The sequence below is a fragment of the Oncorhynchus kisutch genome, linkage group LG20 (assembly GCF_002021735.2).
Source record: "Oncorhynchus kisutch isolate 150728-3 linkage group LG20, Okis_V2, whole genome shotgun sequence".
Classification (NCBI taxonomy): domain Eukaryota; kingdom Metazoa; phylum Chordata; class Actinopteri; order Salmoniformes; family Salmonidae; genus Oncorhynchus; species Oncorhynchus kisutch.
In genome coordinates, this window is record NC_034193.2 from 14824820 (window position 1) to 14838122 (window position 13303).

Consider the following 13303-nt stretch of genomic DNA (forward strand, 5'->3'; position numbering starts at 1 on the left):
ACTAAAAAGGGGTGGGTCCTAAAATCCTCAAAAGGTTCTACAGCTGCAACATCGAGAGCATCCTGACCGGTTGCATCACTGCCTGGTACGGCAATTGTTTGGCCTCCGGCTGCAAGGCACTACAGAGGGTAGTGCGTACGGCCCAGTACATCACTGGGGCAAAGCTGCCTGCCATCCAGGACCTCTACACCAGGCGGTGTCAGAGGAAGGCCCTAAAAATTGTCAAAGACCCCAGCCACCCCAGTCATAGACTGTTCTCTCTACTACCGCATGGCAAGCGGTACCGGAGTGCCAAGTCTAGGACAAAAAGGCTTCTCAACAGTTGTTACCCCCAAGCCATAAGACTCCTGAACAGGTAAACAAATTCCCTGTACTATTTGCATTGTGTGACTCCCCCCCAACCCCTCTTTTACGCCATTGCTACTCTCTATTTATCTTATATGCACGGTCACTTTAACTATACATTTATGTACATACTACCTCAATTGGCCCGACCAACCAGTACTCCCGCACATTGGCTAACCGGGCTATCTGCATTGTGTCCCACCACCCGCCAAACCCCTCTTTTTACGCTTCTGCTACTCTCTGTTCATCATATATGCATAGTCACTTTAACCATACCCACATGAACATACTACCTCAATCAGCCTGACTAACCAGTGTCTGTATATAGCCTTGCTACTCTTTTTTCAAATGTCTTTTTACTGTTGCTTTATTTCTTTACAAACCCACCCACCCACCCACACACACACACACACACCTTTTTCACACTATTGGTTAGAGCCTGTAAGTAAGAATTTCACTGTAAGGTCTACACCTGTCGTATTCGGCGCACGTGACACACTTTGATTTGATTTGATGTGCTCACTGCTCATTGTTTGCCTGTGTTGTTATTGTAATCGTTTTTAATTACCTGCCCAGGGACTGCGGCTGAAGAGTAGTCGATTCATGTGCACTGTCCTTGTAAAAATCAACTCAAAACCCTCATTTCAATGGCAGAAAAATCCCTGTCTCCTTTTAAAAAGAATGTAATTGTGAATTGGTTTCAGTGATGAGGCGAGGGGTGAAGTATGTGTATTGGCCAAATGATTAGCACTCATGTCTCTCTCAAACACAAAAGACTGTCGGACACAAACGGTTACTAGATTGCTTTGATCAGTGTGGGTCCTCTCCAAAGACCCTTGAGAAATGAGCTCATCACACCGTTGTCCTCCCCCGCTGCCTGGTACCCGCTCTAACTCTGTCAAATAAAGGGGTTTCGTCTGGACAATGTCATGCATTACATTCAGTTCACTGTGGTAGAGAGTGCAAAGTAGGATTGCAATACAGATAAGTGCTGCACTCGGAGGAAGCAAGGCAGTTGAGAGAGGTCTATGAACGAATGTTACAGTTACCCTTTCTGTCCCAAGAGATGTTTTCCCTCTTTTTCTTTGCTTTGTTTCTTCAGCCTGTTGGTTGGGTTTCAATCTCAAACCAGAGAGAAAAACAGAAAGAGTGAATTGACTTGTAGAGGCCCAGTACAAGACCAACTGTATATCCCAGTCCGAGATACAAGTTGACATAAAGAACAAGAGGAAGAAAAAGTCCAATGTCCAATGTGTTCACATTTGTAGCACATAGATGTGTCTGCTTTGCTCATCAAGTACGACGTATGCGTGAACGCCACAGATAAGTAGGCGTTCACCCCAGTGCACGAGGTGGCACAGAAAGGGACGAACCCAGCTATGTGCCCTGCTATTGGCTCATGGGGCCAACCCCGCCCTCCACAACCAGGAAGGCTAGTCACTACTGGACCTCGTCAAGGTAAGCATCCTCACACGCTTGCTATTCTGAACTCGCACTGATTAAAAAATATATATTCCTTGCCGTTGAAATTTACAAAGAATAGTCCTCTATCCATAGTTTGGGGAATTTTCTATGCTCCCTAACGGTCTAGCTTTCATTTCGGTGATTATTATCGAGCTGGAAACAGTGAAGAAACTATATGTATATAGATCTATTATCATTTCTACCGTTTCAATTTGGTTTTAGTCATTTTAAAGGTTATTGGGTTTGTTTCTTCCCCCACTTCGCGGACCAGATCAGTCCTGCGGGGTGTATGTTTGACACTCCTGGGTTACGTTGTCTGTCACCCTCACAGATAGCCACCACACTCACCTGCAATATGGATGCAGATATACAAAAATGAATACTATATACTATATGAATTAAACAAAAGTTATTCAAAGTATACATTTCTAAAGTTACAATAGATTGCCATAGATGTTCTGTTAATTACCAAAATTACTAAAGAATCCGGTAACTTTGTTAAATTAAAGGTAGCTTTGCAACCCTAATCATGCCCTCTTTCTGAAAAGACGAGAGGACCTGTCTCTGTGCCTGGCAAATAAATTCCTGGAATGTGCTCTCAATTTCATTACACATTGATAAATGACTTGAATGGACTGTATGCATGTCATGGGTTAGCTCATATAGAGGAATGTAGCCTTATTCATACTCATGGGTCGTTGAGGCGTTGGCATCAATCGCTAATGCAGTCTATTCGTGTTCCTCTGTACGGTTGTACTGTGATTGTCTTCATCATTTTGTGTCATTCTTAATTTCTCCTCTTGGTCGATAAATAACAAATACACAATTTTTTGCTTCATTTCTCTTTTCTTTTTTTCAACTTTCGTATTTGCTATTTTATTACGATCCCCATTAACTGTTGTGAAAGCAGCAGCTACTCTTCCTGGAGTCAACTTTCTCCAGGCAGACGATGTTTGTGCCTTGTTGACATCGGCTAGGCCACCTTCAGCCCTGCCCGGTTGCTATAAACCCAACGTCATCATTATGCCGTCCGCTGTTGGTCCCCCCCCCAGCCTCTCAACCAGCTGGACGCCCCTGTCCAGCAGCAGTCTGGACAACCAGGCCAATAACATGCACTGCATTCCCTGAGCTATCTGCTCTCCTAGGACCATCTTTTTAGTCCTGTCAGCTTTAAACCAATTCCGACCAGTTAATGGAAGCCGATTCTCAACCGTACTTTCAATTCTATTCAAGTTATTACAACATTATTGACCACCATTGGAATGCATTCTCTTTTAGAAAGTAGATTCTTGTTCATTCACCATTTCCCCCTCTTGAACTGCAGATCCAGAAAGGTCAACCATCGAAGGAGAATCTCATTCATTCCAATGAACGGATGGTGTTCCACGGTGAGAGAATAACACAGCCAATAGCACAGCCCACATTCCACTGAGTCCCATCAACCCATGACACTTCAAAAGCCCCCTCAGGTCATATTGTGTTCTTGTGTTCAAGGTTGATCTTTTCTCTTGTGCATCCCCTTTTATTTTGTGTTTTGAACACTCAGAAATCCAATTTACAGTAGTGCTCATTCCAGCATTCATTGGATGACTCATCCACTCTTGGCCAAACAGGTTTACCGTTTGTAAAAGCCATCATCCACAAGGGTTTCGATGAAGGGCACACTTACATAGGAGGGCATGTTTGGAGCAGGCAATCTACCTTACGGAGAACTCGTCGAAGAGTGAACCAGTACGTCTACGGAATAGGAGAAGGCACAGGCTGCCCTCTGCACAAAGACGAGTCCTGCTACGTGTGCCGAAGGTAAACCAGCCGTCCAGTCCTTTTGATATTTCTCTACTACAGTGAACAATATCACAGCTTAGGTCGTAGTCACCACAGTTCAATTAAATCAAGCCGTGGCTTGTCAACATAATAAACCAATGAGACTTTCATTAAGAAAGAATTTCTCAAATGTATCAAGTGGATAGGATGGCGGTTAATTCCTGGTGTCACATGATGTCTGATTGTCTGTGATGGGATCTATGGCTTCTATATGTCTCCAGGCACCTGCTTTTCAGTGCCATAAAGTTGGCCCACTCCCCTCCAGGACACCACTCTGTCACGGGGAGGCCCAGTGTCAACGGACTGGCACTGTCAGAGTATGTCATCTACAGAGGAGAGCAGGTACAGTAATTAGTGGCTTTGGCAACTGATTTAATGTGCTACCTTCATTTTGACACTTTGAGTCAACTACTGAAGTTGCAAGTGTCACTGGATTATCATTTTTTGTCATCAGACTTACATTAGAGTTGTAATACTTCTCCTCTTAGACCTAATGTGTTAGTTGGATGGAAGAACCTGACACCCTCAGCACACAGGGGGACAAACACATGCCTGGAGGTGACAGCATTCCCTCCCCCATATGCCCCCCAAAGCACAACTATGACATCATAACAACATAACCAACAAAAACAGGTCACAACTCCTGCAGCTCTGTTGCACGCTGGGTAAGTATCTAATCAATGGTAGGCTTCAAGGGAACACCTATGGTAGGTACACCTATAGTTCATCTCTTGGCAGTAGTACTGTAGACTACTTTATCACTGACCTCAACCCAGAGTCTCTCAGAGCGTTCACAGTCAGCCCACTGACACCCCTATCAGATTGTAGCAAAATCACAGTCTACTTGAACAGAGCAATACTCAGTCATGAGGCATCAAAGCCAAAGGAACTGCACAATATTAAGAAATGCTATAGATGGAAGGAATGTAGTGTGGAAACCTACCAAAAAACAATTAGGCAACAATAAATTCAATCCCCTTTAGACAACTTCCTGGACAAAACGTTCCACTGTTAACAGTGAAGGTGTAAACTTGGCAGCAGAAAAACTAAACTGTATTTCCCCTCTCAGATTCGCTATCAAATCAAAAAAGTTCAAACAGAAAACTGCAGAAAATTAACAACAATGACAAATGGTTTGATGAAGAATGCAAAAACCTAAGAAAGAAATTGAGAAACCTGTCCAAACAAAAACATAGAGACCAAGAAAACCTGAGTCTACGCCTTCACTATAGTGAATCACTAAAACAATACAGAAATACACTACGGAAAAAGAAGGAACAGCACGTCAGAAATCAGCTCAATGTAATTGAAGAATCCACAGACTCTAACCACTTCTGGGGAAATGGCAAAACACTAAACAAACAACAACACAAAGAATTATCTATCCAAAATGGAGATGTATGGGTAAACCCCTTCTCCAATCTTTTTGGCTCACAAACATCAAAAACATATACAGTTGAAGTCTGAAGTTTACATAAACTAGTTCTAATGACTTCAACCTAAGTATTTCAACCACTCCACAAATGTCTTGTTAACAAACTGTAGTTTTGGCAAGTCGGTTAGGACATATACTTTGTGCATGACACAAGTCATTTTTCCAACAATTGTTTACAGACAGGTTGTTTCACTTATAATTCACTGTATCACAATTCCAGTGGGTCAGAAGTTTACATACACTAAGGTGACTGTGCCTTTAAACAGCTTGGAAAATTCCAGAAAATAATGTCATGGCTTTAGAAGCTTCTGATAGGCTAATTGACATAATTTGAGTCAATTGGAGGTGTACCTGTGGATGTATTTCAAGGTCTACCTTCACACTCAGTGCCTCTTTGCTTGACATCATGGGAACATTTGAAAAAATCAGCTAAGACCTCAGAAAGAAATTGTAGACCTACACAAGTCTGGTTCATGCTTTGGAGCAATTTCCACACGCTTAAAGGTACCACGTTCAAATGTACAAACAATAGTACGCAAGTATAAACTCCATGGGCCCACCCAGTCGTCATACCGCTTAGGAAGGAGACGCATTTTAACATAAATCTTAGCTCTGGCATCTTCCCCAGTATTTGGAACCAAGGACTGATCACCCCAATCCACAAAAGTGGAGACAAATTTGACCCCAATAACTACCGTGGGATATGTGTCAACAGCAACCTTGGGAAAAATCCTCTGCATTATCATTAACAGCAGACTTGTACATTTACACAGTGAAAACAATGTTCTGAGCAAATGTCAACTTGGCTTTTTACCAAATTATCGTACGACAGACCACATATTCACCGTGCACACCCCAATTGACAAACAATCCAAAACAAAGGCTTAAACCCCACCCTCTTCAACATATATCAAATCAAAGTGTATTTGTCACGTGCGCCAAATACAACAGGTGTAGAGTAGACCTTACAGTGAAATGCTTACTTACAGGCTCTAGCCAATATTGCAAGAAAGGTGTTTGGTGAACAATAGGTAAGCAAAGAAATAAAAACAACAGTAAAAAGACAGTGAAAAATAACAGTAGTGAGGCTATATACGAGGCTATAAACAGTAGCAAGGCTATAAAAGTAGCAAGGCTACATACAGACACCGGTTAGTCAGGCTGATTGAGGTAGTATGTTCATGTAGATATGGTTAAAGTGACTATGCTATATGATGAACAGAGAGTAGCAGTAGCGTAAAAGAGGGACTGGCGGGTGGTGGGTGGGACACAATGCCGATAGCCCGGTTAGCCAATGTGCGGGAGCACTGGTTGGTCGGCCCAATTGAGGTAGTATGTACATGAATGTATAGTTAAAGTGACCGTGCATATATGATAAACAGAGAGTAGCAGCAGCGTAAAAAGAGGGGTTGGGGGGCACACAATGCAAATAGTCTGGGTAGCCATTTGTTTACCTGTTCAGGAGTCTTATGGCTTGGGGGTAAAAACTGTTGAGAAGCCTTTTTGTCCTAGACTTGGCACTCCGGTACCGCTTGCAATGCGGTAGTAGAGAGAACAGTCTATGACTGGGGTGGCTGGGGTCTTTGACAATTTTCAGGGCCTTCCTCTGACACCGCCTGGTATAGAGGTCGTGGATGGCAGGCAGCTTTGCCCCAGTGATGTACTATGCCGTACGCACTACCCTCTGTAGTGCCTTGCGGTCAGAGGCTGAGCAATTGCATTTCCAGGCACAGAAATATCAATGAATTGGCAAGGGCACTAGAACCTTCTGCAGCACCCTGCCTCACCCTACTACAATCTGAAGTCAAATGTCTACTCTTTGCTGATGATCTGGTGCTTCTGTCACCAACCAAGGAGGGCCTACAGCAGCACCTAGATCTTCTGCACAGATTCTGCCAGGCCTGGGACCTGGCAGTAAATCTCAGAAAGACCAAAATAACGTATTTGTGGTCCAGTCGCCAGGACCACAAATACAAATTCCATCTAGACACTGTTGCCCAAGAGCACACAAACTATACATACCTTGGCCTAAACATCAACTCCACAGGTAACTTCCACAAAGCTGTGAACAATCTGAGAGATGAGGCAAGAAGGGCCTTCTATGCCATCAAAAGGAACATCAAATTTGACATACCAATTAGGATCTGGCTAAAAGTACTTGAATCAATTACAGATCCGATTGCCCTATATGATTGTGAGGTCTGGGGTCTGCTCACCAATCAATAATTCACAAAATGGGACAAACACCAAATGAGACTGCATGCAGAATTCTGCAAAAATCTCCTCCATGTACAACGTAAAACACCAAATAATGCATGCAGAGCAGAATTGGGCCGATACCCGCTAATGATCAAAATCCAGAAAAGAGACGTTAAATTCGACAACCACCTAAAAGAAAGCAATTCCCAAACCTTCCCTAACAAAGCAATCACCTACAGAGAGATGAACAGACCCCACAGAGCCCCAGGACAGCAACACAATTAGACCCAACAAAATCACAAGAAAACAAAAAGGCAATTACTTGACACATTGTCAAGAATTTACAAAAAAAACAGAGCAAACTAGAATACTATTTGACCCTAAATAGAGAGTACACAGTGGCAGAATACCTGACCACGGTGACTGACCTAAACTTCAAGAAAGCTTTGACTATGTACAGACTCAGTGAGCATAGCCTTGCTATTGAGAAAGGCTGCTGTAGAGAAGACAGGCTATGTGCTCACTGCCCACAAAATGAGGTGGATACTGAGCTGCGCTTCCTAACCTCCTGCCAAAGGTATGACCATATTAGAGACACATATTTCCCTCAGATTACACAGATTCACAAAGAATTAGAAAACAAACTCGATTTTGGTAAACTCCCATATCTATTGGGTGAAATACCACAGTGTGCCATCACAGCAGCAAGATTTGTGACCTGTTTCCACAAGAAAAGGTCAACCAGTGAAGAACAAACACCATTGTAAATACAACCCAGATTTACTGTATGTTTATGTATTTCCCTTATGTACTTTAACCATTTGCACATCGTTACAACACTGTATATATAGATAATATGACATTTGAAATGTATTTATTCTTCTGGAACTTCTATAAGTGTAATGTTTACTGTCCATTTTTTTATTGTTTATTTTTCTTTTGTTTATTATCTACTTCACTTGCTTTGGCAATGTTAACATACGTTTCCCATACCAATAAAGCCCCTTGAATTGAATTGGTAGCATGCCCTTTGGACTACCAAGCAGTTTAAATTGGGTTAATCTGACACCTCTGTCAATGATCCTCTCTAGGCCTGTCAAGAGTTTTTGATCACCTATCAGATGCCTCTGCGGCTGGATAACAGTGGTACCGAGGAGGGAAGCACAGCAGTTGAATTGTAAAGTAGAACCTCTTAGCCTGTTTCTGTTATGTTCGGTGCAGCAACAGCTTTACTAAATGCATGTACAAACAATGGTACCCTATCCATTCTTACAAAGACTGTATCCATTCTTACAAAGACTGTATCCGTTCTAACAAAGACTGTATCCATGCTAACAAAGACTATGTAGGTCAACTACAACTAGTTCAAGTCTATCACTGTAATTAAAGAAAAGTACAGTGCCTTGCAAAAGTATTCGGCCCCCTTGAACTTTGCGACCTTTTGCCACATTTCAGGCTTCAAACATAAAGATATAAAACTGTATTTTTTTGTGAAGAATCAACAACAAGTGGGACACAATCATGAAGTGGAACGACATTTATTGGATATTTCAAACTTTTTTAACAAATCAAAAACGGAAAAATTGGGCGTGCAAAATTATTCAGCCCCCTTAAGTTAATTCTTTGTAGCGCCACCTTTTGCTGCGATTACAGCTGTAAGTCGCTTGGGGTATGTCTCTATCAGTTTTGCACATCAAGAGACTGAAATTCTTTCCCATTCCTCCTTGCAAAACAGCTCGAGCTCAGTGAGGTTGGATGGAGAGCATTTGTGAACAGCAGTTTTCAGTTCTTTCCACAGATTCTCGATTGGATTCAGGTCTGGACTTTGACTTGGCCATTCTAACACCTGGATATGTTTATTTTTGAACCATTCCATTGTAGATTTTGCTTTATGTTTTGGATCATTGTCTTGTTGGAAGACAAATCTCTGTCCCAGTCTCAGGTCTTTTGCAGACTCCATCAGGTTTTCTTCCAGAATGGTCCTGTATTTGGCTCCATCCATCTTCCCATCAATTTTAACCATCTTCCCTGTCCCTGCTGAAGAAAAGCAGGCCCAAACCATGATGCTGCCACCACCATGTTTGACAGTGGGGATGGTGTGTTCATAACGTTTTGCATTGTTGCCAAAAACTTACATTTCATCTGACCAGAGCACCTTCTTCCACATGTTTGGTGTGTCTCCCAGGTGGCTTGTGGCAAACTTAAAACAACACTTTTTATGGATATCTTTAAGAAATGGCTTTCTTCTTGCCACTCTTCCATAAAGGCCAGATTTGTGCAATATACGACTGATTGTTGTCCTATGGACAGAGTCTCCCACCTCAGCTGTAGATCTCTGCAGTTCATCCAGAGTGATCATGGGCCTCTAGGCTGCATCTCTGATCAGTCTTCTCCTTGTATGAGCTGAAAGTTTAGAGGGACGGCCAGGTCTTGGTAGATTTGCAGTGGTCTGATACTCCTTCCATTTCAATATTATCGGTTGCACAGTACTCCTTGTGATGTTTAAAGCTTGGGAAATCTTTTTGTATCCAAATCCGGCTTTAAACTTCTTCACAACAGTATCTCGGACCTGCCTGGTGTGTTCCTTGTTCTTCATGATGCTCTCTACGCTTTTAACGGACCTCTGAGACTATCACAGTGCAGGTGCATTTATACGGAGACTTGATTACACACAGGTGGATTGTATTTATCATCATTAGTCATTTAGGTCAACATTGGATCATTCAGAGATCCTCACTGAACTTCTGGAGAGAGTTTGCTGCACTGAAAGTAAAGGGGCTGAATAATTCTGCATGCCCAATTTTTCAGTTTTTGATTTGTTAAAAAAGTTTGAAATATCCAATAAATGTCGTTCCACTTCATGATTGTGTCCCACTTGTTGTTGATTCTTCACAAAAAAATACAGTTTTATATCTTTATGTTTGAAGCCTAAAATGTGGCAAAAGGTCGCAAAGTTCAAGGGGGCCGAATACTTTCGCAAGGCACTGTATTTGTTACATTAGAGCACATTGCAAAAAGTTTAAGTATTTATTTTTCTTGTACTAGCTTGTTCATTTATTGACATGTCTATGCCAAAGTGTCCTAGGTCTGAGTTATTATAAATGAATGACCTATAGGATATGTATTCCTGTCAAAATCCGTGATCTCAAGGTCTGCCTTGTGGGAACGTTTGGGTCGTATTCATTAGGGCACATCGTAAAGTTGTGCAATTGATAATTAATGTTTCTTAGTGGACAAGCCTAGGTGGTTTCAGTCAGTTTTTCTTCCTTTTGGTGACTATTCCTAATGAACACAACCCTGGCTTATTTATCCAGTATTGTAATCAGCAGCTGGACACAGTTTAGATTATTATCCAGTTAGAGGTTGAATTGTTTGGTCTCCATAGTGACAGTTAAAACATTAGGATCAGTGTCCTTTCATTCAGTAATGGTGGCCACAGCGATTCTCAATTTCTCTTTGTCACTGCCTACAAAGAGCTTCATTCAAATTGTCATCATCTCAAGCCTCTCTACAGTGAAGGATAATCAAAGTCTTTGTTGCTTTGAATGCGGTTTGTTTTATACAACACAGGGATGACACGAGACTGTGCAGCGAAAACAACACATGTAGTTCATGTACCTGTTTCCCTGTCCTTAGATTGTTTGTATGAGCCCTGTCAGTCATTTGAAATAATGGGAAGTTAATTGACAGTTATATGCTGTGGTTGTTTAATGTTCTGGCAGCACGTTGTTCATTCTGCATTGTATTCCTGTCTGGTTAATGTTCATTACAGAGATCTCAGGTTTGAACAGTTGGCTTAGTGCTTCTTGGAACTTGGTGGGGAATCATTGCAACTCAAACTGCCTCATCAAAAATAAACGAGCTATTTGTGAATCCTTGGATCCTTGTTTGATGTACTGTAAATAATTTGTTGTTAAGTTACATGTCATAAATTCTGCACCAAACTATGCTCTGTCTGATATCCCAAGGTTTTTATAGACGGTGGAATAACTGTCCTTGTTGACTAATAACTTTTCCCTTGTCAGTGTGATGCTTCCAAAGGGCATCACTTCCGTCATACCTAATGCTTACCTTCCAGTGTTTTCTTTTGAAGTTGTTGAGTATCCAATAGATGGCACTGTATCACTCTTCAGTTCAAGACGTTTTGACGTGCAAGAGAAGACATTTGGGGCATTGGAGTGGGCTTGTTGAAGTTTTATGTAGTGGAACCTATTGTCCTATTGGAATTGATTGTATGTCAGCTTTGGTTATCTGGGCCCTGATTCTGGTGTAAGCCCTGTATTCATTATATGATGGATACTTTACAGAGTATTCATCACTGTCTGGACCCTGGAGATAGATGTATTGTCCAATGATAAAGAATGTATGTTGTGTGTTGGAGAAAGATGTTGCATTGGTGACATGTGTGATACAAGTATATGATAAAATGCCAACAGCCCCCTTTAACTATTCAACCTTGTTTACAACGAACAATTACACCTCCTGCACAAAGAGGACATCTTAAGTTATACTTAAATCCAAAATGGTTCTCTCGTAAATTAGTAAGAATATCTCACCCCATGTTCAAGAATGGGCTTTTTCCCTTTAGTCAGATAACCACTGCTCACTTTCGGTTATTTGAAAATGAAATAATCTCCAAAATATCGTTATTTTTTAAACAAGCCTTAGAAAGTTAGTTGCAATTTCAATTTAATCCACCTGAAAAGACAGAACAAATGATACAACAAATATCGTGGTTAAACCAATCATAAATAGGACTGGTGGAGTTACATGCAGCTGACACAGACATATGGAAATATCTGCTCTACCCAAAATTACAACCAACTAATTGCAGCATTACCACAAAAATGGAAGAGGCAAGTAGAAGGGGAAAAAGTAAGGAACTTGTCTGTCGGCCTGGCATTAAAGACCGTAAATGGTTAAAGAAAATTGTGATAAATTAAAACATATACCAATTTTATTTAAGGACCAAAAAATTGACAGCTGTGAAATGTAAATTGCAAAATGGTTGAGAAGTGATTTTCGATGTACCCATTCCATGGCACATGGTTTATGAGTTGACACGCAAAACAACACTGGATTCAAAACTTTGAATTTTTCAATTTAAAATATTATACAAAATTCTTGCAGCTAATAGAATGTTATATAAATGGGGGATACAATCTTCCCAGCTCTGCAGATTTTGCTGCGAGGAGGCAGAGTCATTCAATCATTTATTTTGGTACTGTCCATATGTAGCTCGTTTTTGGTCACAGGTCCAGGAGTGGCTGAAGAATTGCAACATTTGTCTAGAATTAAAGCTGCAGACAGCAATACTGGATGATTTGAAAAGTCATAGTCAATCAATCAATAATATAATAATTATTTTAGCAAAAATATTCATCTTTAATTTACAATCTGTAGAAGCTATGAGAATAGAAAGGTTCAGTACTTTTGTGAAGCATCACAGCGCATTTGAAAAAATATATGACAAATAGAAATCGAAAATGAATGGTGTTAAGAGATAGATGGGAGGGGTTGAATGGAGCTGAAGGGTGGGACTAATAACAAGATAACCAATGTAAAACATACGGGGTCTGTAAAAATGTCTACAGGTTCAGAAATTTGGTGAAATAGCACAGTTACAAATAGAAATCAAACTGAATGATTTCCAAACTGAATGGACATTAGAACTAGAGGTCCTAAAAGGACTAAAAACAAACTAAATATAACTATGGTAAAATAGATTGTGTCTGTAAAATGTGTATAATATGTGTAAACTGAAGGTATGTGTGTGTATATATATATATATATATATATGTGTGTGTATATGCATGAATGTTTATGTGTGTGTGTGTGTATATATATATATATATATTGTCACGCCCTGACCTTAGTTATCTATGTTTTCTGTATTATTTTGGTCGGGTCAGGTTGTGACAAGGGTGGGTATATGTGTTTTTGTCCTGTCTAAGGTTTTTGTATGTTTCTGTTTTTTTTATAGTCTAGGGGTTTATATGTCTATGGTTGCCTAGATTGGTTCTCAATCAGAGGCAG

The 13303-nt window shown here is 40.8% G+C and overlaps 1 protein-coding gene across 2 annotated transcripts; it reads left to right on the forward strand.

The window, feature by feature from the left end:
* The first annotated feature begins 808 nt into the window (after nucleotides 1-808).
* On the forward strand, nucleotides 809-8678 carry LOC109865145 (poly [ADP-ribose] polymerase tankyrase-2-like). Of its 2 annotated transcripts, XM_031798847.1 has the most exons (5): nucleotides 809-1803; nucleotides 3134-3197; nucleotides 3423-3612; nucleotides 3855-3975; nucleotides 8359-8678. In XM_031798847.1, exons 2-5 carry the CDS (start codon nucleotides 3185-3187, stop codon nucleotides 8446-8448), a joined length of 414 nt encoding a protein of 137 aa, XP_031654707.1. In that variant the 5' UTR covers nucleotides 809-1803; nucleotides 3134-3184; the 3' UTR covers nucleotides 8449-8678. The 2 variants fall into 2 exon arrangements, with proteins under 2 accessions (XP_031654707.1, XP_031654709.1); XM_031798849.1 differs by having other exon boundaries at nucleotides 809-3197.
* Nucleotides 8679-13303: the final 4625 nt, after the last annotated feature.

Excerpts from the sequence above, each read along its gene's own strand:
- LOC109865145 (XM_031798849.1), top strand. Across the intron at positions 3,613-3,854 it reads TCCTGCTACGTGTGCCGAAG|GCACCTGCTTTTCAGTGCCA; the intron begins GTAAACCAGCCG and ends ATATGTCTCCAG. Across the intron at positions 3,976-8,358 it reads TCATCTACAGAGGAGAGCAG|GCCTGTCAAGAGTTTTTGAT; the intron begins GTACAGTAATTA and ends GATCCTCTCTAG.